At 48.1% G+C, this 23,198-nt stretch overlaps 1 protein-coding gene across 1 annotated transcript; it reads right to left on the reverse strand.

Annotated features, from left to right (window-relative positions):
- Nucleotides 1-30: 30 nt before the first annotated feature.
- Nucleotides 31-18,647, reverse strand: PRPF8 (pre-mRNA processing factor 8). The gene is made up of 42 exons (XM_001365025.4): nt 18,440-18,647; nt 17,130-17,240; nt 16,716-16,884; nt 15,711-15,875; nt 15,409-15,627; nt 15,034-15,246; nt 14,759-14,884; nt 14,563-14,668; nt 13,816-14,006; nt 13,574-13,693; nt 13,271-13,460; nt 12,837-12,956; nt 12,612-12,746; nt 12,306-12,435; nt 9,897-10,093; nt 9,603-9,809; nt 9,334-9,497; nt 9,063-9,189; nt 8,771-8,963; nt 8,352-8,539; nt 8,023-8,261; nt 7,785-7,931; nt 7,396-7,606; nt 7,037-7,153; nt 6,454-6,881; nt 6,104-6,239; nt 5,767-5,936; nt 5,419-5,548; nt 5,166-5,312; nt 4,853-5,013; nt 4,530-4,721; nt 4,078-4,315; nt 3,843-3,971; nt 3,331-3,444; nt 3,067-3,240; nt 2,622-2,815; nt 1,967-2,206; nt 1,724-1,865; nt 1,470-1,610; nt 1,188-1,327; nt 886-1,088; nt 31-295 (listed from the first exon to the last, which is right to left on the reverse strand). The coding sequence occupies exons 2-42, from the start codon at nt 17,227-17,229 to the stop codon at nt 141-143; spliced, it is 7,008 nt and encodes a 2,335-aa protein (XP_001365062.1). The 5' UTR covers nt 17,230-17,240; nt 18,440-18,647; the 3' UTR covers nt 31-140.
- Between the last annotated feature and the right edge of the window lie 4,551 nt (nt 18,648-23,198).

Here is a 23,198-nt window from a genome sequence, read left to right on the forward strand (position 1 = left end):
GGCCCCCCCCAAACAGAAGCCGAGGCTGAAGAATTTGTACAAAATTTATTGTGCCGCACTTCTGAGGGCGCGGGCCACACAGGACTAGAAACAAGCAGGAAGGCGGGGCAAGGCAGGGCGGGGCGGGGGGGCGGGGCCGGCTAGGCGTAGAGATCCTCGCGGTCGGCCGAGTAGACCTCCCCCTCCTGCAGCAGTGCGAAGTTAAGGAAGTGGGACGGCCGGTGCACTTCGTGGTAGAACTCCTTGGGGTTGGCCAGCTGCAGCTCATACTTCATGTTGGGGTCATGGCGCACACCTGCAGGGCGGGCGACAAAGGGGGGTCAGGGCCAGCCCCGAAGGAAGGCCCCTATGGGTGCAGGGCAGACCTTTCAAAGGGGAAGCTTTTCCCACACCAGCAAAGCCACCAGGCCTGGAGGCTGCCCCCTTTCTGCTAAACAGCCCACTGAACTGCTGTTGCTTTCCTCCTCGCTTTCTAAACGTTAATGCCCCCAATTCTACGTTAAAAAATGTAAGTTTTAAAAACCATTCCTGCCTGCCTAAGGCAGAAGGGAGTTAAGTGACTTGCCCAGGGTCACACTGCTAGGGAGTACCCCCCAGTTTCCAGGCCTGGCACTCTATCCCTGGAGCCACCCAGCTGCCTCTTTGTAACATTTCCAACTCTCTTCTCCCTTTCTCTTTTCAAAAGCCAAGCAATGAGAGGTTATGCACACACAGTGCAAATCTGGACTTGCCCAAAGCACTCTAATTGGCTTATGTGTTCGAGCCAAGACCATCCTAGGGTGCTTCTTCTGGGAGACAAAGGTGGGGCTCTTCCCAGGGAGCCCAGTGGGCCCTGGGGCACATCTGCCTGCCACCACACCCCAGGGCCCCTTCCGCCACGCTCACCCATGAAGTTGTAGTTCCAGGACGCCTGAGCCGGCACCATGAAGAAGCCAAGGAAGCGATCGGAGAGCAGCATCTGCACCCTCTCATAATGGGAGGGCAGGTAGCCTTTGGGGTTGTTGCCTTTGTCCGTGTTCTGCCGGCCCCACTCATAGCCGCTGGGAGTCAGCTTGTAAGCAGTCAGGGTACAAGAGCCGGGGGTGAAGCTGGGAAGAAGCCAGGACGGTCAGAAAGAGGACCAGAGCCCCCCACCCAGGACCAAAGGCAGAGCGAGGGTCCTCTCTGCCCCAGCCCAGCCGCCTCACCTGCAAGTGATGATGATGGTCTTCTCGCCATCCCATGAGGGGTTGTCAGCCATGACCTTGGCATGGGTGGTGACATCCTGGGGCGAGAGCTGGGGGGACTCATTGGGCTGAGTGTGGATCCAGCCAAGGGGCTCCATCTCCTGCAGAAGCAAGAGGACCAATGAGACCAGCACCAGCCAAGAGCCAGGAAATCCAGGCTAAGCTTGAGGGGATCTGCCACCATGTGCCCTGGGACAGAACCAATCAATTTCCCTGATGCCATGCTAGCACCCCCATACTCACTTTGAGGTACTCATGCTGGGGAAGCTGGCCTGGCAGGTGCACTGTCTGGTGGGTGCCCCACTGAGGTACCATCACAATGCATCGGATCTCCTTCACTTGAGGGTTATCTGGGGGGCTCACTCCATAAAGGTAGCCTGCGATCTGGAAAGAACCCAGTGAACAGTTTTGTCCTGTCAGCAGAGTATGCTCCTGCTCCTGTCCCCCAAGAAACATAGTGGGGGGCTCTGTCCTTGCCCTGCCTCCAGCCCACTCACCTGGGCCCTCAGATCAGAAATGCAGATGAACTTCTTGAGCACATTCTTGGGAAGGATGTACGTGTAGCCTGTTTCTTTGATGTCATCCGATGAGACGTAGATGTGGTTGGTGCGCAGGTGTAAGTTGGCAGCAGAGATGGCCCTGAGGTGTGAGGGGGGTGGTCAGCCTTGCACAGATGCTTCACCCCCTCCCCAGGGCTCCCTCTCTCCCCGCTGTTTGCCCCACATTCCTGAGGGCAGTACCTCACTCTCCACTCTGTCTTGGAGGAGAAGGTCTGAGTCTCATAGTTGCTGGTGGTGGAAGTGATGATCTCGTCTCCGTGCTTATTGACAGTTCGGGTCTGAGTCGCAGTCAGCTGGGATTGCTCCTTGGTCTGTTTTTCAATCTCGGCGATCTGCTGCCGCTGCTGGGAAGGTGCAGAGATCTCCATGCCCAGGATGATGTCACGGATCTCTGACTGTGTTAGGGAAGCCACGTTCACACTGTGGGGACAGGGATGATCACATCACACTCACGGGGACTCAAGATGTAACCCAGGGGAGCTGAGCATCTCTGCACTTGGATCTGGCCCCTGAACAACCCCCAGTCTTCCCCAGACACCAGGGTCCTCTGTTCCTCCTTGGACCTGGATCAGCAGCTCTGACCCAAGGTAACAGATCATTTTAAAGAAAATTCTCTCCAAGTTCAAATCAGGTTCTTGTACAAGGAGCAGAGAAAGAGGGTCCAGCATTTACAAGCATCTCTCAACCCTTACACTGAGCTTTGTTTGTAGCAGTTAAGACTTGTTGGTCTTTGAGGATAAAGCCCTCATCTCAGATCCCAAGCCTGGTCCGACTCTCAGGCCTCAATGAGCTCTCCCCTCATCCCCGGCGCCCCCTCTTTGGTGGCCCAGCTCACTTGTTCTTCTTGCCATAATCAGCCAAGATCAGGTCCTTGAGCTGCACTTCCACCTTGATCCACTCCTCATCGGTCAGTGTGGGCCAGATATGATGTGGCTCTGTGATGGTGGTCTTGTCTGGCTTCAGGATCACTTTGGCCCGGTCATTGTTCACATGGAGGGCACGAAGGATCAGAATGAGTCGGGAAAAGGCCTGGCCCAGGGAGAACACCATCAGTCACAACTACCCAGAGGAGACACTTTTCACCCTTTCAACCTTCCTTTCCCCTCCACTGAGAATGAACAATTTCTACCATTGACTTGGGCATCCCCAGGCCTTGCCCAGAGCTTTGAATCAATATGCCCCAGACCCCAAATTCAGGTTCTCTGAGGCCAGAGAAGGTGAGCAAAAGCTGGGGATGTGACTTGTTCCCTAGTCAGGGCCTCCCTGCTGTAACTTCGCACCGTATAGGATGATATGGTCCTGAGCCAGTCATCATAGAGATTGAAGAGAACCATCTGGGGCTCGGTGGCCTTGAGGATCAAGTCTCCAAATTTCTCCACTTTCAGACAGGCCTGGAAGGGCAATTGCAGCTCGGAGCCTTTGATCACGATGTTGGGGAAATCTAGCAAGTGCACCTGAAACAAGGACAAAGTCAGAGATACAGCTCCAAGGCCCTGGGGTTCTTATTCTGCCCAAATCCCTCTCCACCCCTTCACACATCTTGCCTCCAATGGGTCCAACATGCCCTTTCTGGTCACAATGATCTGCTTGGGTTGTTCCTCTACAGGTAGAGAACGGATCAGGGCAGCTACTTCTTCTGCTGTCTTCCATTTGGCCAACTAGGAGGAAGACAAAATGAACACTGACGAGCCAGCAGGTAAATGCCCAAGAGTGGACACTGCATAGAATATTATCAAGTGCCATCACCCTGGGCCATAATAGGGAACGAGGCCAGAGAGGCAGAGTGGTTGAGATTAGGAAAGCCTTGAAAGTGTGTTCATCTAAAGCAACTTGAGGGGGCCTCAGAGTTCATCAACTTTATGATCAAAGACTATTCAGGAGGCTGCTCAAGTACTCTAGGGATTAGTGGAAGCCTCCATGTTCCTCCCAGGCTCAGGCTGCTAACCCTCTAGCTGGTGTCCTAATGGGCTCCCAGCCCTGGCACAGGTCAAGCCATGTAGAGGGGAGAGAAGAGCAAGACACCAGTGTATGGGGCCTTCAATCTGGCCTGTTGTACCTGACCCAGACGCTTCTGTCCAGCCCACACAGATGTGTGGATAATCTTCAGGAAAAGCTGCCCTGTTCTTGGATTGAAGATGAAGATGGCCCCATTGATGGGCTTGGTAGTCAAGTTGCCTTCAAAGGTCTAAAGCAGAGAGGCAGAGACCCCCCAGTTAACATAAGCACAGCATGTACCCATCTCAGTGACTGAGACCCTCCCACAGACAGCTGAGTGTCAGAGCCCACATTACCTTGTGGATGGTGACTCTATAGACATTGGTGTCATCCACAAACCAGATAATCTGATTAGAGAAGAGTTCACCATAGTTCTGGGAGGAAAGGTAGGGCTCAGTAGGCTCAGAAGAGTACAGCTGCAAGCCTTTACGTATCCGCTCTCGAAGGACATACAGGGCAGGGTTTGCCTTCATGATCTTGGCCATAGCTTGCTGGATCAGGGGCTTGCTACCAGGAAACCAGTTTCCATAGGCACTGTGAAGACAGGAGAAGGAAACAAGGGTCAAAAAGAAGGGAGGACTGGGCCATCCGAGGCAAGCTACAATGATAAACATGGTCAAGAAATAAGGTGTTAGTGACCTGGGGCAGAGACAGAAAGCCCAAGACACCTCAAAAACCAGATCAATATAAAAAACATGACCAAAACGTTTAAAGTGTTGAGGAGGCTGGTGCCTTAATTCTGTCTCACCTGTGCAAATTGTACGCTAAGTCGATGGCAATTAGCACACCAGTGGGGGAGGGATAGATACTCATGTTGTCCGTGGTGTAGTCCAGGAACTTGGCCCGAGCATAGCGTTCGATGTCGTGGGAGTCATAGTCACCCCAACGCAGCTGGATGTCAATCCAATACTTCTGAGTGGTAGTGCTGTCCATTACATCCCTATGAAGACAAAGAAGTCAAGGGCCAAGTCTCCTCGTGAGCACTGGACAGCAGTGACTGGGAATCCCATCTAAGGATAAGGTAGAAATAAGACCACAGAGGTCTCAGGGCTAGGCTAGTTAGGAACTTACTTAGAGTCAGCCAGCAGTGAGGGCCGAGAGACATTCCATTTATAGGAGGCAAAGAGCAAAATGTCTGCACAGGAGGAGTTCATCTTATAGGACTTCCTGGGGTGAATCGTCTCCTTTTGTACTGTCTCGATTTCCAGTGCATCTAACTCCTGGTCAAATACCTAAAGAGACAGAGAGAGTTTAGGGCCATCGTGATGGCAGGTAGCCCAGCCCCAGCACCCTCAATGGACAACTCCCAGCAGCTGGCTCAGAGTTTAAAGGGATTCCTCCCCCCACTATCAAGCTACCTCCTTCTTCCTCCCCAAAGCTTTACCTGACACAGATCCATGACAATGCTCTCATGGATCTTCTGCCATAAATGGGCACGGAATATCTGGATGAGAGAGATCTTTAGTGTGGGGATCTTGCCATGCATGAAGATGCCAGTAAGGTCCAGCTGTACCTGGAAGCCAACATATACCTGAAAGAAAGAAAGGGAGATTAGGCTGTAAAGGTGGAGATGGGCTCAAAGAGTGACAGAGATCCTGTCGGTCCTTCCAGTTCCTGCCACTCTAAGTAAGACTTACATTGGCTCGGTTAATAGTTGGGGACCACCAGAGGGTGAAGCGACGGTTGGGGATCTGGTTCAACCCAGACCGCTGGGCATTGGTCAGCTTCTTCCACTTCATTGACTCCTCAAAGCCACTAGCCTTCTCCCTGTGAGGGCCAAAGCAGCCTTGTTACAGTTTCTGCCACCACCCAGGCACCAACTGTTCTGACCTCTTAGCATGCCTAACTGAAGCTAGGCTGCATAGCATAAAGAAAACAAAAGCACAAAAGGCTGTCATTAGGTATGGGGAAGAGGCAGTGTGGGGGGAGGAACAGGAAGAAATCAGCCCTGGGAAGGGTAGAAGTTGATAGAAGAAAATTCTCACCAGAAAAGACCCTCCCAAGTAGGAAAGTAAGTGCCCTTGAAGAGTGTGTGCTCCAGGATGCCTTCTACACCACCCAGGGCCTGAATCATGTCTGTGCGGTAATTATTCAGGTTCCAGAGCTTCCCATCATGCCGCTGATGTGTCCACCAGAATGGATTTTGTTTTAGAACCTGAAGGAGGTAGATGAGGAAAGGAAAGAGACCCAAGCTGGTAAAAGCCAAGCATTTGACTAAGTAAGACCAGCAAGAGCAAAAAAAAACATAGGCCCAAAGCCAGAATGTTAAGGCAGCAGCCCCTCCTCCCAGATGAGCCCGCCCACCCTTGTCTCCTCCAGCACCTGGTACTGTTTAAAGTCAGTGCGGACACGCCAGCCCTTGTCATAAGCCAGAGTATGCCGGTCCTTCTGGAACAGAGTATTGATCCGGGGAATGCCTCGGTCCCATGAATCCTCCAGGTCCTCCAGGGTCAGCCGCCTGCCCAAAAGGGAAAGGTGAAGGAAGTGAAGAAATGGCACAGAACCTCCAATGGGGAGCTCAGGGCCACCAGAAGTTCACTTGTCCCTGGCTCTAGGGAGTAATCCTTACAGTAAGCAGTATCCACATGAAGGCAGTTGTCATATACTCCAATATCAGTTAGACCATGGGGCTTTTCCCTCCCAGGGGGAAGGGAGGGAAGGCTGGCTCCTACCTGTTCTGAGCAATGGCCTCTTGTCTCTTGAGTGCATACTCAGCCCAGACCCGCTGAGAGTCAATGAACTCACTCTCCCAAGGCTGGATGTAGCGGTACAAGTTAGGAATCAGCTGGTCTTCTTCATGGCTCATCCCTGACCGGAAGTGGGTGATGCCTACATCTGTCTGCTTTGACCACCTGAGGTCAGACTGCGGAATGAGAACATGACCCATGGACAGCATGCCCAGTCCGCCAAGCTCTTTGGGAGTATAAAACACAACTGGGGGGAAGCGACTTGGCATCTTGGAGTTGAGTCCGATCTTGATTCGGGTCTGGATCTTGTTCTCACACTTCACCAGCAAGTCCAGCAGCTCCTGGGTGTTCACCACAGCCTCACGGAAGTATGTCATGAGCCCAATGAGTGCCGTGTTCCATTTATTCACAATCTGGGAAGAATGGGAGGGTAAGAGGCAATGAAAAGATGAAGGAAGTTACAGATATGAACTGCAAGAGGGGAAAAAGAGAGTTCAAACAGGGAGAAGGGCTAAAAGTAGGGAGAAGAAGGGATGGTGAGAGGCAGCAGGCTGAGGCCCACAGGTACCTTGGTGAAGGTGGTGGAACCAGAGGCCATCAGGATCTGACGCACACGATTGTGAAAGCGCTGCATTGACTCATCATCCACACGCAGGAAGCACTGAGCTGTCCTCTCCTTAGTGACCTGAGCCAGAAGGACAGTGGTAGGGGACATAAGATGTAAGCCCTCACAAATGTTCAAGCTGGCTCTGCCTCTCCACATCCCCACTGCTAAAAGCTCTGTCCCTGAGCCCAAAGGTCTCTCTGAGGAAAAAACATTTTGCCCTCACCCTTGCTTATCAACATCCCTTAGTGCCACATGCCCAGAGGACAAAGTTGCCCTCCACCACCTCCCCCTACCCCCAGGACCTGACAACTGGACAGCACCTCATTCTGCAGGTTCCAGACCCCATCCTTGTGGGTGAACTCCTCATAGCTGGTGCGGCATTTCGGCAGAATGCGACACTCAAAGCCACACATATTGAAGAGTAGATTGGGATTGTCTTTGCTGTACACTGACACAAAGCTGTTCTCCCACTGCACCGTGGTCACTGAGCGTGGCAGACGGTTCTTGATGTCCCAGAACACTGCCCGGCCCCTGCCCATAGAAGGACACAAAGGTCTAGTCAGGTTTCCAGGGTGGGACCATCTCAAGGCCTCTCCCTTTTCAGCTGGGGTGCAGCCTGAGCTCCCCTCTTCCAATGATCCTCGCCTGGGCCAGAGGCCGCTTCCCTCCACACATACACACACCCTACCCCCATTCCCCCGCCACTCACAGGTTCACATCATGCTTCATGAGGCGCATCCGGGCGTCCCGAGGCCAGCACTTCTTATTGTTGTAGCCCACGATGTTCTCATTGTTGGGGTCAGGGTGCTCAGTTAGGTAGCGCTGGATCAAGTCCCGGGCCTCATCTGCGGTAAACCTGTGCCAGCCAAGACCCCAACAACAGACTCAGTGCAAGCCCCCAAGTCATGATCCCCCACTGCCTCCACTGGAGGGAAGATGCCACCCACCTGAAGAAAATGTGGATGCGGTCAATGTAGCGACAGAAGAGGCGAATGGGGTGGGCTGCCTCTGTAGCTATATCCTGGAAGCTAAGAAAGTCATTGGGCATTTGAGGAGGCCCAGCCATCTCACTGGCCCGGTGCAGGCCCAAGACAAGAAGGTCCATCACCAGCCCATAGTACTGCACAATGAAGGAGGCAAACTGGAGTCCCCGGATGATTCCATAAGAATTTGTATGGTTCATGTCCTAGGAAGAAAAGAATGTCAGAACTCTGCCCGTCCCCATCCCCATGGTCACGTTGCACAGCTGGCAAGGCTACTCCCCAGCTGCCCCAACCTTGTAGTTGATGACCACGTTGTTCTTGGCCGTCATGTAGTCAGCAATGTTGTGGTCCACAATAAGTCTCAGGAGCCTGTTCAGAAGCGTCAGGTCAATCTTCTCATACATCTTCTCAAATCGTGACTCCAGCATGACATTGCACTCTCCTTCACTTGTCTCCCACACATCCTGCAGGTTATTGATGCCTGGCAGGAGAAGGCAGAGAAGGCGCTATATATAATTTCCAGGCCCTTCAAGCTGGTTGCCCAGTACAATGTAGGTATATGGGTCATAACCCATCTATCTATGTTGTTGATTACCTAAGCTCTATTTTTTGGCCCACAAGAGAAGGAAGATAGGCCACTCCTAGATGACTGACTGGGGAATAGACCCAAATTTGCCCTTTCTGGGAACCCTTTCACCCCAGGAGGCCTCACCTTGGCACCACTTATAAACAAGCAGAGGAGGGGGCTCTGTGTCAGCAGGTTTGATCCAGGGTGGGAAGAGCCGGCGTTTGTCAGCTTCATACCACAGGTACTGGTCTAAGTAGGCATCTGTGATCTTTTCTAGAGGTTCCACATCATAAACAGGTACCAAGTGACTGTATAGGTCCATAAACTCAATGCCTACCTGTGGGGCAAGGGGACAAAGTCACACCAGAGTCCAGACTAAACTTCCCTTCTCCCACATCTCTCCCTAGCCAATAAAGAGAAGCTACATCCCACTCACCTCCTTGAAGGCTCTCTGTGTAAGTAAGTGACGCTTGATGCGAGATAGCGCCTCATGGGGGTTGTCATAGGCCTGCTCGATCAGGCCCAGCTCCTCTCTCTGGGACTGGTTCAAACGGGATTTGACACTGATGAAAAAGGGAGAGAAAGGTTACAAAAGAGGCCTGGCAGTGAGAGCAGATGCACAAAGGTTAATGGCTGAGAAGGGAGTTCCTTCATCAAAGCCCCAGGGAGGTGAGCTCACCCCCAACCAGTCTCCCCCAAACCCTCACCTATAGGCTTCCTTGAGCCGTTCCAGAGCCAGGATGAGTAGTTTGGTGTCATGTTTGTAGGAGAGTGGGGGGAAGGGAATGGGGGAGAATCTTCGGCTCTCCAGCCAGTGCACTGTAGTGGTATAGACAGCCACAGCTTCTTCTGCTGTAATGTAGGGACCATCCTAGGTAGAGAGAAATCCAGCTCCACATGCTAGTCTGGGCTGAAAAGCAGCCCAACCTCAGGCTGTGCATCCACAGCCCCTCTTTGTCCACCCATGGACTCTCACCTTCAGGTAATTGTGTTGCCGTTCCTGTTCAGCCTTCAGATAGAGACGCGTGAGACGACCCAAGTTCTTCTTACACACAGTCTTGTCCACAGTGGCTCCCCGGCGGATCCGCTCTCGGTTGTAATGGGCGGTATTGGTCCACCAATCAGCCTTAGCCTTCACATAGCGCAGGATCATGTTCTCAATGGGTGTTGGCAATCCAGGAACCTAAATAGGTAAGTGGCAGAGAGGGAAGCTGAAGTAGGAATGGTCAGACAAGAGTAAGATACCCAGAAGACACCATCAACAACAGACCTTCCAGGGAATGTTGGCCTTCCAACAGCGCCAGGCCTCACTGAGGTGCTGCAAGATTGTCCGGGCCTTGTTCTGTTTGATGCCTTCAGGCATCATGTCCAAGATGTCATGCATCACTGCTGCCCGGAGCTCCAAGTCAAAGTGAGATTCCACTCGCTGCTTAGTCACAGTCTTCGCCACCCCCTTTGAGTGTCGGCCTGGAGGTTAAATGGGGCCCAAAAGGGCAAGTAAAAAGTCACTTCAAGGACTATGGTCTACATCCCCAAATTCCTGAGACGAGAGGAACTAAGCCATCGCTCTTCAGAGAGGAATTGGATCAGTAATGATTTACTCAGGGGTCCATGCAGACCCTGTGAAATACCAGGTGGAACCTGAAATTCCAAGTTGAGCCTTTAAGGAAATTCCATTCTTAACTTAAGAACAATATGGAAAAAACAATACAGCATAGGGCAAATGCATTTTTGTATGTCTAACCATCTGTTTGTTTTTATTTTATTAAATGTTCTGAGTTTGTTGCAAGGTTTTCTTTCTTGTTTTGGACACTTATCCAGAAGTAATTCTTCACTTATAGGAAAGCAATCCCAGCAGATCCAACCCATTCTGTGAAAGGGAATCTAGAGACCCATTTCCCCACCCCCAATAAGAATCTCCCCAAGAGAACTAGCTTAATCCTGTCTGGAAATGTCCAGGGAAGGAAAACTCCCAATTTCCTGAGTGCCACATTCTATTTTCCAGACCTACAGTTGTTAGATTTTTTTTTATATTTATAAAACATCAACTCTAATCCTGCCCCTCTACCTATTGCTTCTCATACTGCCTTCCCAGGCCAAGCAGAATAAATTTAACCCCTCCTTTAAAGGAGGCCCCTTCCCATGCCCCTGATGAGCCTCTTCTTCTATAGGATGAAATATCAAAAATCTCCTATTTGTCTTGAGATCCTCTCAGAGCCTATGCCTTGACCCTCCCAGCTAGTCAACTTCCTTAAAAACAACAACTTATCTTCTACCTTAGTATCAATAATGTGTATTGGTTCCAAGGCAAAAGATGGCTAGAAGGTTGACTTGCTCAGGGTCACATAGCTAGAAGTGTCTGAGGCCATATTTAAACCTAGGTTGCCCCGACTCAGATCTAGTGCTCTAGCTACTACCCACAGTCAATGTCATTCTTAAAATGTGTTCCCCTAAAACCAAAACATTGGTACTCCAAATATGGTCTGACCAGAACAAAACAGAGTAGACCTATAACTTCCCTCCTCAATACTCAAGGCCTCAAAGCAACCTAAACCTTCTCTTTTGGCCATCAACTCACCTTGTTGATTCACAATGACCCTGCTTTTATTAAATCGTTCTTGAGCCAAACCACCTGCTCCTATACTCAGACAGCTGATTATTTTAGACATGTGTAGCTTTTCTAACCTCTTCAATCTTTGTGGGACTTAACTCTTTTTTTATATCAGTTGTCCTTCCTAGCTTGCTAGTCATCTGCCTACATCTTCATCAAAGTTACTCAAAAAACTACGGACTTCCACAAGACTGACCAATAAAGGATCTCTGGGAACACTCCCCTAGCCTGACCTAAACTCATTTTTGAGCACCCTTGTGGTCCTGTAACTCATTCAATTCCTAATAATTATATAACCATTTAGTCTAGATCTCCTCAGGCTGGCACTAGAGAAAAAGTGCCAGACTGAAGAGTATGTAAAATCGATCATCTCAACAGGGGAGGGGCCCCAGGGGTGGAATCGAGAGGAGAAGACGGACTGGGAGAGCAGTGAGTCTCTCGGTCTAGAGAAGCCGAAGAGAGAAGGTGGGGAAAAGACTTTCTCCTGAGGGTTGTCCATTTTTCTTGCTGGTGACTGGAAATCTTTCCCCCCCAACACTTCCCAATTGAAGGGACTTCTGAAGAGAAACCTGAGCAGACTTTACCTCAGCTCCTATTGCCCAGGGGTGAATCAACCTGACTTTCTCTCAGGGGGCTCAGGCTGCCAAGGCCTGAGTTCCCCCCAAACTCAAGGGGGGAGGAGAAAGGGTTTAGATAGAGACAAGGACCCCCTTTTCCCACCTTCTCTCTTCAGCTTCTCTAGACTGAGAGACTCACTGCTCTCCCAGCCAGAATCTTCTCCTCCTCTCAATTCCACCCCTGGGGCCCCTCCCCTGTCAAGGTGATCAACTTACTCTTCAGTCTGGCACTTTTTCTCTAGTGCCAGTCTCTGTCACAGAAGCCAAAGTCAATGAGTGACCTTTAGCTGAAGGCCTGACTGAGGAGGACCCTGGTATTCTATGCATTTGCAGCAATTCAAATAAAGGGATTCCAGAAAAAAAATGAAAGAGTATCAAAATGACACCCACCCCAATTCCCATGGTGGAGAATAACAGAGGGGAAACTAGATTCTAAGGCCAAGTCACTCACCTTCGAACTGCCGGGCCAGGAGGTTGCCCAGCCACCGTTCCAAAAGAGGAGTGATACCCCGCATAAAAAACAACCAGACTCGCCAACCAGCAGCCCAGAAACCACAGCCTGGACCCTTCCCTACAGGACCCTAGAACAACAAGCAAAGGAGCCAGGTTAGCCATCTTGACCAGGACCTCTTGCTGCCTGCCATGGGGAAGAGGGTCCAGGATGAAGCAAACAAACTACAGGATCTCAGAGATTCTCTTTTGGAGCTATCCGAAACAGGATCTCTCAGGCAAGCCAAGGCCAAAAGGCGCCTCTTACCGTGTTGAAGCGATAGTAGATCAGGTGTTTCAGGTCCTTGCACATCCGGATCTGCCGCATCAGTTTATATTTATAGCGGTACATTCCTGTCAGTTGGCCCACATGGGCAAATATATACTGCAGCCCATCTGCTAGCTAAAAAAACATCAATCCATTAGGCCTTGGGCTCTGGCCAGCCTCCCCTGAACCTCAAGGCCAACCCCAGCTACCATCTTCTGGCTCTACCTGGAAGGCATCCACATTGCCCAGGCGGTACTGTACGTGGCTGTCCACCACAAGCTTGGTCAGCCGAAGCACCTCCCGACACAAGTGGAAGGCGTTTCCAAAACGAGATTTCTTCCGTTCCTAAAGGAGATATCAAGAGTAGAAACCAGGTAGAATCAGGAGGCAGACACGCTCAAGCCTTAGATTTCACCAAATTTGGGGGCACTGAAGCTAGTGTCCTTACCAGCCCTCCTTCCCCTGCAGGCCCTAGGCACTGCAGCCAGTTCTCTTTCCCTTTCTTAGTGGCACTGGAGCCAGCATCCCACCAACCTCCTGGCCCTGTAGTCCTAGGGCACTTGAGGTGGTCTCCCCACTAGTCTCCATCCTCTATAGGCTTAATGCCCTTCAGGTGGCATCTGCATAAAGCCCTCCCTCCCACCTGCCCACCCAGGCACCTTAGTGGTAAGGGTCTTGACAGGCTTGAGGTTGAAATTATAGTCAAGGTGTAAGTAGTTGAGGTTCTTTCGATGGATGAGGAGGTTGAGCATGTTGTAGCCCTGGCGACAAACCTGAAGCCCCACCTCCACCCAGTCCAGTTTGGTGGACTGGAAGAACTTGGTGGCCTTAAATGACCTGAAGAGATACCTGAAGGATAGAAGAAAAGCAAGTTTTCCTTTTATTCTGGGGGAGGGAAAAACAACACAACAGTGCCACCCCCCCATGGTGACAGAAGGGAGGAAGCTACCCACTCTCCTTACCTCTTCTTTTGGGCCTTGGGGGGTCGGTGCTTGAGAGCATTCAGCACATAGTATTTGAGTAGTTTCTGATAGGAGACCCTCACCTTCACAGGCTGCCCAGCAGGACAATGCTCCCGATACCTGGGATGGGATGGTAGAGACATGGCAGTACTTCACAGATGCCCCATATCACACATTTCCATCCCCTACAGGCTCCCCCTCCCACCCCCATCCACAACACTCTGTAGAAGAGGAGACGTTACCAGTTTTTAACCAGAGGTATGTCCAGGGCACGGCGGGTACGACCGGAGCGAAGGTTGAAGGGCCTGGGGGCCCACAGAAGAGCTATGCCATTGGCTGTGTTGTCTGTGTACAGGGGTGTGTCCTTCAGGAAAGGTTCCACAAACTCGGGTAGCTCAAATTCCTCATCATCATCTGGCAAAGGTTCTTGACTCTAAAAATAAGAATACCCAAGGAGCTCAGTCCTTGACACTTTGGGTAAAGATTTTGCTGGAGAGCTTTTAGACTATGCAAGCCAGACCTCTCAGTGATGCATGTCCCAAACACAGAAAAGTCCCCAAGGAGTCAGTGGCTCAAGGTGCTGCACACAAGCCTGGGAGAACTAGTATAGCAGACCCCACATCTCCCAAGCTAAATGCATGTAGGCCACAGGAAGCAATCACAACCATCTAAAACAATCTCCTTACTTGCTGGGTTAGCAAAATACAAGACAGTAAAAAGCTCTAGTCAGCCTGAGAATAAAAGGGAGAAATTCAGACTTACTAAGGCCCAAGAAAGAGAAAATCTAAAACATGGAAAAAGCAACTATAACCCCCAAGGGGAGCAGAAAGGGGAAACAGAGACTAAGGATGACACCAAACTGAGGGCAGAGCCAATGACTGAGATTCTGTTTTCATGAAGGAGATGAGAGAGATCATCACTCCTGCACCAGATAGGTTTTGGAATGAATCCCCAAGCTAAGATTAGGTCACATTTCTAATCCGCCTCACCTTGACAGAATGTCTGTGGGAGATAGGGTTGATCAAAGGATCAAAGTAGAAGGCTGGGAGGTCAGGGTCCTCTGTTTTGATGAACACGACATTGGGAGTGTGGTACCTGAAATGAAGGTGATCAGAGCCCCCTGATCAGTGGGTTGGACCCTTCTCCCATCCCCATCCCTTTTGTTCTGGATTCTGATCTCTTTACCAAGTGAGGTGGACGTGGTGTGGAAGGTTGTTGTACAAGTATGGAAAAGCAATCTTATACTCAGTTCTGATAGGCTGTCGGATGATGATCTTGTTAATGTCGTTAAATTCATTCCAGTCTTCATCCCTGGGGGAGGTAAGGATGAGTAAATCCAAGGACGCCAGCTAAAGTGCCATGAATGTATTTTGTGTTCCAGACCTGCTTAAGCCCTGGCATAAAAAACAGTTCTGACCCAACCCAGGGCCCCACTAGTCCTTCTATCTAATTGCACTTACTGAAGGTTGATGTCTCGGACTAGTGGTTCAAATTTAGGGCCTCCTGGGATGGCCATGTTGAGGGCCTTGGAGGTGAAAAAGGCCTTCAGGTCAAATAGGTAGAAGTAGTTGTCATCCACAAGGTCAGTTAAGAGCTGGTTGGCCAGGCGGTAGAGAGTAGACATCATGGGCAATGTGAACTGCCAACGCTGATAAGTAGAGCCATTCACATACCTGGAGACAAGGGGGCAAAGGTGAGAAAGCATCAGCAGCTACCCAGGCAGTAGCACTTACTCCTAAAACCATGACCTCAATTTCCCCTCCACAGACTCAGAAAAGGCTAACAATTCCAGCTGGCTGAGCCTGGCCCATAGAACTATGGCTATAGTCACTCACTTCCTGCTGTCCCTTAGGGGCTGGTGGTCATAGAACCAGTCCAGCACAGGGGCATCCTCCTCAGGGTCCAGCTCCAGCTGAATAGCCTCCAAAGGCTCCACATCCAGGATGTTGTCTGCATAGTCCAGGGGGGGCTCTTCGTCATCAAATGGGGGAAAGCGCATCCGCTTAAAGTGCCGTCTGTCCCTCTTCTCTCGACGCATCATGATCCACATGGACCTAAGGGGAGCCAGGTCACAATCAGAACCCCAGAGACAACAATGCCACAGCCTCAAAGTCCAAGCATCCCCAGGCCTTCTTACCCCCACTGAGAGATGTAGACAGGCTCGATGACCCAAGGAATCTCATTTACAAAGGAGATCGCTCCAGTGATGTGATATAGGACAGGCACATCCCGAATCTGCTCCCATGGCATGGGCATGTTTTCCAAGAGCTTGAGGACAGCATGGGGCATATACTTCAGGGCACTGTGACATGGGATAATGAGAGGGTAAAAAAAAAAATAAAGACTGCCATGATGCTCTGTTTCCTGTCCCACACACTATATACTGTTCCACCAGGTGGGTAAAAAAGAATCATGCAGCCTTGCATTCATCCAGAAATTACTCCAATTGCTCAGTTCTAGTCTAGGTGACCATGTAGCCAGTTCCTTTTTCTCAACGAGGCAGTGAAGCTTTGGTTCCTCCACTTATGTAGTTTGTAGCTACACAATTCAAATGGAAAGGAGGCAAAACTGTTTCTACATTCTGGATGCCTAAGAGAACTCATAGTTTCAAGTATGCCAAAAAAGAGCAGACCTCTGGGCCTAAAGTAGCAGTGATACATTGGCAAATTGTGAATTGGGGGATTTGGTCCCACAATCCCGGAGCTCCCTCCCTCAAAAAGGAATTAAGAAAAGCAATACTTGGGCAGCTAAGTAGCTAACTGGATAGAGGTAGGCCTGGAGTCAGGAAGACCTGGGGTCAAGTCTGACCTCACACACTTCCCAACTATGTCCCTGGGCAAGTCACTTAACAATTACTTTTACCTTGGAACCTATAGTTAGTATTAATTTCAAGTCAGAAGGCAAGGATTTAAAAAGAAAATAGCAGTATTTATGAGGCATCGATGCAAGTGAGCAGAAATGTTGTCTAGGTCTATGGGAGAAACCAGGTCCAGAAATAAAAGACCAAGGAGCCTGGCAATATAATCACAGTTTTATGAGGACAAAGATGTAACCAAACCCAAACCAGCAGATTCTTGGGACTCTCAGGAAATTACAATCTCTCTACTTTTTCCATATCCCTCTATTCCCTGGATTGCTTTACCCCAGGTAGACTCGCTTGTCATGACGGAATTTTCGGTTGGTCATGTCCCCATGATCTCGGATAATCTTCCTGACATGCTCCGGGGGCATGTCTTCCTTCTGTGCATCTACAAATCCAAATTTCCGCTTCTCGGCATAGCGTTTTGCTTGTAACTGTTGCCATTTTCGGGCTGGTAAGAACAATCAGATTGTGTTATGATCTACCTCATCTGAGTATCCCTGGCCTTAAGGTACCTTCCCTGATATGTTTTTGAGATGAGGTTACAGAGGATATCTCTTACAAGGATAAAAACAACAGACCAGAACCTGAATGCTCTCAGGAACTATGAGGGAGGCCACCCTCAGGACTACAGATGAAAATAGCAGCACCGCACTCCCCTATAGAGAGCTCCCAGACCCAGCCCTCACCCCTTACCTTTTTCCTGAAGCTTCTCCTCTGACATGTAGTCCGGCAGTGGTGCCAGAGGGCCAGGCACAGGGGTGCCCGGCCCTCTGTAGGGAAACACCCCGGCCATGTCCGGAGAACCTAAGGAATAGTAAGGGAACTCAGAAAAGTCTCTCCAAAAACCTGAAAAAAAGGTTATGGACAATCTGGAAACCCTCTAGGTCTTTTCCCCAACCAATTAACTCTCTGGGTTTCTATGCTTATGTAAAAAGATGTAACTGGGTGGAGGCAGCACAGCTACAAAGCTCAGTGGATAGACAGGCCAGGAATCAGGAGGTCCTGCCTTCCAATCTGGCCCCAGATACTCTCTAGCTGTGTGACCCTGGGCAAATCACTTAACTCCCATTGCCTGGCCACCGCTCACTCCAGTGTTCTCCTTACGTCCCCACCATAGGACCACCCCCAACATACCAAGACACCCCATTCCCCTTGACTGCTTCAGACTCAGCTTCCATGGTTGTGAATCCCCCAACCAGACTTCCCCTCTCTCCCTCCCACTCCATCTTGAGTTGGTAATGGCTGCCCTCTCACCTGGTTTCTGCCTCTCAGAAGCCCCAGACTCTAAATCAGGCCCTTATAACCCCTTCATACCAATATCTGTCCCTCCTAAGCTCCCTGAGGGCAGGGGCTGTTTTACTTTATTTTTTAAATCCTTATCTTCTGTCTTAGAATCAACATTATGTACTGCTTCCAAGGCAGAAGAATGGTAAAGGCAGTGTCTGAGGTCACATTTGCATTTGCTCTATCCACTGAGCAACCTCGCTGCCCCCAGCTGCTCTACTTTAATCTCTGTATCTACTCCCAAGGGCCAGCACTCAGGACGAGCTTAATTAATGCCCAGGAGAGGGAAACAGAAGGGAGACAGTGCTTGTCCTCAGGGAGCTTCTCCCTTAGACACACGCCCCCTCGTCACGATCCTGCTTCCCAGATCCAATTCAAGATCTGCCCCTTTCATTCAACGAGGTAGCCTCGCTGTCACTGAGCATGCTCCCAATTACACACACACCTCCCCCCCCCCTTTAATACGGGTGCCCCCTCCTCGCCTCGCTCTGGTCCCCACTTCACTGCGCAAGATCACTGCGCATCGGACCCGGCCTCACGGCCCTGTCCATTCTCACCGCGCGTGCGCGTCCCCCTCCCCGACACCTGGCCACTTCCCCCAGAATCCTTTCCCGTCCCATTTTTCTTTCACCTCTTTATGCAGACCATCCCGGCCCCGCGCGCCCCTGCCCTTCCCAGACTCCACACGCGCCATCAACGTTTTACTCCTCTCTACTTACCCCACAGCCCCACTCAGTCGCTTCGCTGTTTCTAAGAAAACGCAATGGCGGTAAACTTACGTCCGCCCCACGCTCCCAACGCCCGGAAATGCGCAAGGAGCAACCGCGGAGAGAAAGGAAATAGAGTCCAATCGCCTTCGATCAAAGAAGATGGATGGTGGGTTTGACCAATAGTCGCTAAGGTTCCGAATTAGGTAGGCGGGTCAAGATATCAGAGTGGCTTTGCCCAGAAAAGGGGCGGGATCTCTGGGATAAGTCCCGCCTCCCCTCCCCAAGAATGAGTCCCTCCCTTCCTGCTTCGTGGCGTCACCAAAAACCCGCCTCCATGCAAATTTGTAGGCGTCACAGAACCTGTCATTTTATTTGCAGGTTTCAATGCATAATTTGTGCAAACGAACCATATGCAAAGGTTTTCCCCTATCCCTCTTGACTTGTCTGAAGCCTCTCACCGGCAGTGAGGCTGGTAGTGGCTCTCCGAAACCTCAAGTTCAAGTCCCACCTCTGCTCCCAAACAAATGTAGGAGTATAAATCAGAAAAAAAGGAGGCAATCCGCTGGGGTGGAGGGAGTTGTCCTCATTGGGAAATCATAGGTTCCATTTAACAAACAAAACCAATGACTGAGAAATAGCCCTGCCTTCCCGATGGTGAAAATGTAATAATAATGGCAATTAATAATAATATCTGGCATTTTTGCTGTGCTTTTAAATTTTCAATGGTTTTACGTGTATTATCGCATTAGACCCTCCTAACAACCCGGTGGAGGTCGGAGCTATGGGGTTTATTATTCCCATTTTACAGCTGGGGAAACTGAGGGTCAAAGAATGCTTGCCCATATTCATACCGTAAGCCTAGACTGCACGTTGTCTCCAGGTTGCCTCTCCCTGTTTCTCTGGGCTTCCCTTTTCTTTTCCCCCATCTCTCTTGTGTGAACCTTAAAAATTCTAAGACCCCACTTCGTAAGATTTGGTTAAGACCATTCCCCATTTTAAACAATGTAGGAATTTAGATCAGGAATGTGAGACCTCTACTCCACCCCTACTTAAGCCTGCTTTAGGGGAAACTCCTTGCTGAACAATGAAAAATACTTAAACCCATACTTATAGTAAGGCAAAAGTTCTTTAGCTGTGCCTATTTTTAGATCTAATACAAAAGGGTGCTAAGTACCTATAAAGGTCAGGCAACTTGTGAACAAGGCAAAGAGGTGAGAACTTACTCAGGCATGAATTACACAAAAGTTTAGCCCTCTTAGGTGTGAATTAAGAATGGTCTGTCCTTTGGAAACCGTCTACTGTGATTGGTAGATGTGAGAACTTAGGGGAGGTGACATAGGAGAAAATTCCCTTTAAAAGGAGAGGAAAAGAGGTGAATGAAATCTTAGAAAAATTAGAGTTAATAGACATATGGAGAAAAATAAATAGGGACAAAAAGGAATACACCTTCTTCTCAGCACCACATGGCACATTCACAAAAATAGATCATACGAAACATGGCATTCAAATGCAGAAAAGCAGAAATAATAAATGCAACCTTTTCAGATCATAAGGCAATAAAATATTGATCAGTAAGGGTACATGGAGAGCCAAATCAAAAATTAATTGGAAATTAAATAATATGATGCTCCAAAATCGGTTAGTTAGAGAAGAAATCATAGAAACAATTAATAATTTCACTGAGGAAAATGACAATGGTGAGACATCGTTTCAAACCTATGGGATGCAGCCAAAGCAGTACTTAGAGGAAAATTCATATCCTTGAGTGCATATATTAACAAATTAGGGAGGGCAGAGATCAATGAATTGGAAATGCAAATCAAAAAACTTGAGAGCGAACAAATTGAAAACCCCCAGAAGGAAACCAAACTAGAGATCCTAAAAATTAAGGGAGAAATTAATAAAATCAAAAGTGATAGAACTATTAAACTAATAAACAAGACTAGAAGCTGGTACTTTGAAAAAACAGACAAAATAGACAAAGTACTGGTCAATCTAATTAAAAAAAGGAAAGAAGAAAGGCAAATTAACAGCATCAAGGATGAAAAGGGGGACAGCACCTCCAATGAAGAGGAAATTAAGGCAATTATTAAAAACTACTTTGCCCAACTATATGGCAATAAATATACCAACCTAGGTGATATGGATGAATATTTACAAAAATATAAATTGCCTAGACTAACAGAAGAAGAAATAGATTTCTTAAATAATCCCATATCAGAAAAAGAAATCCAACAGGCCATCAAAGAACTTCCTAAGAAAAAAATCCTCAGGGCCTGATGGATTCACCAGTGAATTCTATCAAACATTCAAAGAACAGCTAACCCCAAATACTATACAAACTATTTGACATAATAAGCAAAGAGAGAGTTCAACCAAATTCCTTTTATGACACAAACATGGTACTGATTCCAAAGCCAGGCAGGCCAAAAAGAGAAAGAAAACTATAGACCAATCTCCCTAATGAATATAGATGCAAAAATCTTAAATAGGATACTAGCAAAAAGACTCCAGCAAGTGATCAGAAGGGTCATTCACCATGATCAAGTAGGATTTATACCAGGGATGCAGGGCTGGTTCAATATTAGGAAAACTATCCACATAATTGACCACATCAACAAGCAAACCAACAAAAATCACATGATTTTTTCAATAGACGCAGAAAAAGCCTTTGATAAAATACAACACCCATTCCTATTAAAAACACTGGAAAGCATAGGAATAGAACAGTTGTTCCTAAAAATAATAAACAGTATATATCTAAAACCATCAGCAAACATCATCTGCAATGGGGATAAACTAGATGCATTCCCAATAAGATCAGGAATGAAACAAGGATGCCCATTTTCACCTCTACTATTTGACATTGTACTAGAAACACTAGCAGTAGCAATTAGAGAAGAAAAAGAAATTGAAGGCATTAAAATAGGCAAGGAGGAGACCAAGTTATCACTCTTTGCAGATGACATGATGGTCTACTTAAAGAATCCTAGAGATTCAACCAAAAAGCTAATCGAAATAATCAACAACTTTAGCAAAGTTGCAGGATACAAAATAAACCCACATAAGTCATCAGCATTTCTATATATTTCCAACACAGCTCAGCAGCAAGAACTAGAAAGAGAAAACCCATTCAAAATCACCTTAGACAAAATAAAATACTTGGGAATCTATCTCCTGAGACAAACACAGGAACTATATGAACACAACTACAAAACACTCTCCACACAACTAAAACTAGACTTGAACAATTGGAAAAACATTAACTGCTCATGGGTAGGACGAGCCAATATAATAAAAATGACCATCCTACCCAAACTTATTTATCTATTTAGTGCCATACCCATTGAACTTCCAAAAAAATGTTTTTACTGATTTAGAAAAAAACATAACAAAGTTCATTTGGAAGAACAAAGGATCAAGGATATCCAGGGAAATAATGAAAAAAAATACAAAGGAGGGGGGCCTTGCAGTCCCAGATCTCAGACTATATTATAAAGCAGCGGTCATCAAAACAATTTGGTACTGGCTAAGAGACAGAAAGGAGGATCAGTGGAATAGACTTGGGATATGTGACCTCAGCAAGACAGTATATGACAAACCCAAAGATCCCAGCTTTTGGGACAAAAATCCACTATTTCATAAAAACTGCTGGAAAAATTGGAGGACAGTGTGGGAAAGATTAGGTTTAGATCAACACCTCACACCCTACACCAAGATAAATTCAAAATGGGTGAATGATCTGACTATAAAGAAGGAAACTATAAGAAAATTAGGTGATCACAGAATAATATACATGTCAGACCTGTGGGAAGGGAAAGACTTTAAAACCAAGCAAGACATAGAAAGAGTCACAAAATGTAAAATAAACAATTTTGATTATATCAAATTAAAAAGGTTTTGTACAAACAAAACCAATGTAACCAAAATTAGAAGGGAAGCAACAAATTGGGGAAAAATCTTCATAAAAACCTCTGACAAAAGTTTAATTACTCAAATTTACAAAGAGCTAAATCAATTGTACAAAAAATCAAGCCATTCTCCAATTGATAAATGGGCAAGGGACATGAACAGGCAGTTCTCAACCAAAGAAATCAAAACTATTAATAAGCACATGAAAAAGTGTTCTACATCTCTTATAATCAGAGAAATGCAAATCAAAACAACTTTGAGGTATCAGCTCACACCTAGCAGATTGGTTAACATGAAGGCTATGGAAAGTAATGAATGCTGGAGAGGATGTGGCAAAGTAGGGACACTAATTCATTGCTGGTAGAGTTGTGAATTGATCCAACCATTCTGGAGGGCAATTTGGAACTATGCCCAAAGGGCGATAAAAGACTGTCTGCCCTTTGATCCAGCCATAGCACTGCTGGGTTTGCACCCCAAAGAGATCATAAGGAAAAAGACTTGTACAAGAATATTCATAGCTGCACTCTTTGTGGTGGCCAAAAATTGGAAAATGAGGGGATGCCCTTCAATTGGGGAATGGCTGAACAAATTGTGGTATATGTTGGTGATGGAATACTATTGTGCTCAAAGGAATAATAAAGTGGAGGAATTCCATGGGGACTGGAATGACCTCCAGGAATTGATGCAGAGTGAGAGGAACAGAACCAGGAGAACATTGTACACAGAGACTGATACACTGTGGTACAATCGAACGTAATGGACTTTTCCATTAGTGTCAATGCAATGTCCCTGAACAACCTGCAGGGATCAAGGAGAAAAAAACACTACCCACAAGCAGAGGACAAATGGTGGGAGT

This window comes from Monodelphis domestica, chromosome 2 (assembly GCF_027887165.1).
Source record: "Monodelphis domestica isolate mMonDom1 chromosome 2, mMonDom1.pri, whole genome shotgun sequence".
Lineage (NCBI taxonomy): Eukaryota > Metazoa > Chordata > Mammalia > Didelphimorphia > Didelphidae > Monodelphis > Monodelphis domestica.

What these genes read in the sequence shown, in the direction of transcription:
- PRPF8 (XM_001365025.4), bottom strand. Translation starts at nt 17,229, where the DNA reads ATGGCCGGGGTGTTTCCCTACAGAGGGCCGGGCACCCCTGTGCCTGGC. An exon ending in GTCCGAGACATCAACCTTCA is followed by an intron (nt 14,885 to 15,033) that starts GTAAGTGCAATT and finishes TACCTCCCCCAG; the next exon opens with GGATGAAGACTGGAATGAAT. An exon ending in CCCAGCATGAGTACCTCAAA is followed by an intron (nt 1,328 to 1,469) that starts GTGAGTATGGGG and finishes TTGCTTCTGCAG; the next exon opens with GAGATGGAGCCCCTTGGCTG.